The following is a 2289-nucleotide window of genomic DNA, read 5'->3' on the forward strand; positions in this document are numbered from 1 at the left end:
TTTAGGAGTGAAAGACATACCTGACCCCACAAATTATTTTTGGAATATAAATTGATTAATATTAGTAGCAAGTTAGGAAAGTCATGTATGTGGCTAATCAGTAGTTAGGAAGGTCATATCTCCATAAGCGATATGTAACTACTTCATAATTCACAACATGGAACCATTTCAGACTTGTAAACACATTTCGTAAATCAAAAACCATCTAAAAACATTTCAGAATTTGTTGGCGTGCCCATATGTATTTAAATAAAATGATGATTCAAATAAAAAAAAGATAACAAAGTATGGTTGACTACAAAATAGCTTTAATAAATATCAATCAAAGAAGAACGAACCTGCACCATCCCTCTAAAACATCTCTATATACAATATTCTTGGTGCTTTTTCCTGATTTATCAATATGTTTGTTTGGCTTGGCCAAAATTCGCGTCGTCCGCCTTGATACACCCCTTGACAAGGCAACATACAGCTGACCATGGGAGAACACTGGCTCTGGAAGATAAATGCCAACATTTGGGATGGTCTGGCCCTGCGCCTTGTTAATGGTCATCGCAAAACTTAGGCGGATGGGGAATTGTTTCCTCTTAAGCTTGAAGAAAAGTGAGATGTCCTCCGATGGTGACAAAGGGATCCTCGGTATAAAGACCCTCTTCCCAACATGTTGCCCCCCAACAATCTCTACATCAATTGCATTATCTTGGAAGGCTCTAATCATTAGCCTTGTTCCATTGCAGAGGCCATTGTGAGGGTCGAGGTTCCATAGCAGAATGACGGGGCAATTGACCTTCACTTTCAACACATGTGGTGGCAATCCATTTGGGGTGAGCGAATTCACAAAGTCAATCGGGTAATTGTTCGAGTAGTCATCCTCAATAGAGTTGAAGCTATGGTATACCTTCTCTTGGCCAAGAAACATGTCAATCATCTCGGAATTCAGCTCATCAACATAGTCATTCTTTGTGGAAAGAATAGCACGCGAGCTCGTGTACTCTCCCGATTTAGCACTGGCATAAAGAGAGGGGAAAACTTCTTTGATTAGCCTATTGATTGCGGTTTCATCATCAATATGACCGATCACAATGTCCTCAGGGAGACGCACATAGTCATCACATATCGTTTCTTCGGTTCCATTGCCTATCCTTAAGAGATACTCAGAGAACAAAGGGCCAGTTTGTGATCTCATGTTACGTGTAAGGTTTATCTTATGAATCTTCTGCCATATATAGGATCTCTGTATTGTAGCATATGTGATCTGTGCTCTTGTCCCTTTTGGAACCACTGGAAGGACCTGCCTAAAATCTCCACCAAAAACGACAATCTTCCCCCAAACGGCAAAGCACATCCCATTATGTCTTGGGGTGACCTATCAAGCGCCTCCACGGCTTGACGCTTTGTCATGGCAACTTCATCCCAAATTATCAAGGCCGCCTCTTTCAGCAGTTCTGCCGTACCACTTTGCTTTGTGAAACCACACATGCTATTGTCGGTGAGTTTAATGGGTATTTTGAACCTAGAGTGTGCAGTATGCCCTCCAGGTAATATCGAGTCTGATATACCTGATGTAGAAGTGGCAATGGCTATCTCACCCATCGAACGCACCTTAGCAAGCAATGCCTTGAACAAGTATGTAACATCCCAAATTTTCAATTTGGAATGTTATACATTAGATCATCATGCATATCATATTTTATTTGCTTTTGGGTTTTGATCCTAGAAAATTCTAAGCAACTCAAGGACCCACGGAGAGAGTTGGGGATTTCGTTATTTTCATATTTGAGTTTTCTAAAAATTTGAAAATAGGATCATTTGATTTTATTTATTTTATCACTAATGATTTCTATTACAAAAATATGAGAGAGGGAATAAAATGACTTTCCCAAAATATAGAAATATTGAGGATTTAATAATAAAATCAAATAAGTTTTATTTCGGAGTTTTTCGATGTTTTTATTCAAATTTAGGAAAAATGCGCGTTTTTCAAAATTGCATTTAGGTCCCAAATAAATGTTCACTTTGTCGGGCTTGATTTTAGAAGCCCGGGAAAATTTATTTCAGGATTTTTGGAGTCCGTTTAGTATTTCTTTTTATTTGTTTTCCGAGCGTAATTATTTAAAAAAACGCAACCGACTACGGGCCGTAACCGGCCAGGACTCCGCCTGGCCGGGGCTTTATAAGCCGCGCCTCGGGCCCGAGCCAGCCCACCAGCCGCCGCCGCTCGAACCCTAACCCTAGCCGCGCCCTAGCTGCCGCCGCCGCCAGCCGCCGCCGCCGCCAGCCGCCGTCGCC

At 41.3% G+C, this 2289-nt stretch overlaps 1 protein-coding gene across 1 annotated transcript; it reads right to left on the reverse strand.

Annotated features, from left to right (window-relative positions):
- Positions 1 to 322: 322 nt before the first annotated feature.
- LOC147972221 (uncharacterized) lies at positions 323 to 928 on the reverse strand. Its single transcript, XM_087524262.1, has one exon. It carries the CDS (start codon positions 926 to 928, stop codon positions 323 to 325), a length of 606 nt encoding a protein of 201 aa, XP_087380388.1.
- Between the last annotated feature and the right edge of the window lie 1361 nt (positions 929 to 2289).

Source organism: Triticum urartu, chromosome 5A, assembly GCF_056163025.1.
Source record: "Triticum urartu cultivar PI428250 chromosome 5A, HENAU_Tu73, whole genome shotgun sequence".
NCBI classification, from domain to species: domain Eukaryota; kingdom Viridiplantae; phylum Streptophyta; class Magnoliopsida; order Poales; family Poaceae; genus Triticum; species Triticum urartu.

What these genes read in the sequence shown, in the direction of transcription:
- LOC147972221 (XM_087524262.1), bottom strand. Translation starts at nt 928, where the DNA reads ATGATTGACATGTTTCTTGGCCAAGAGAAGGTATACCATAGCTTCAAC.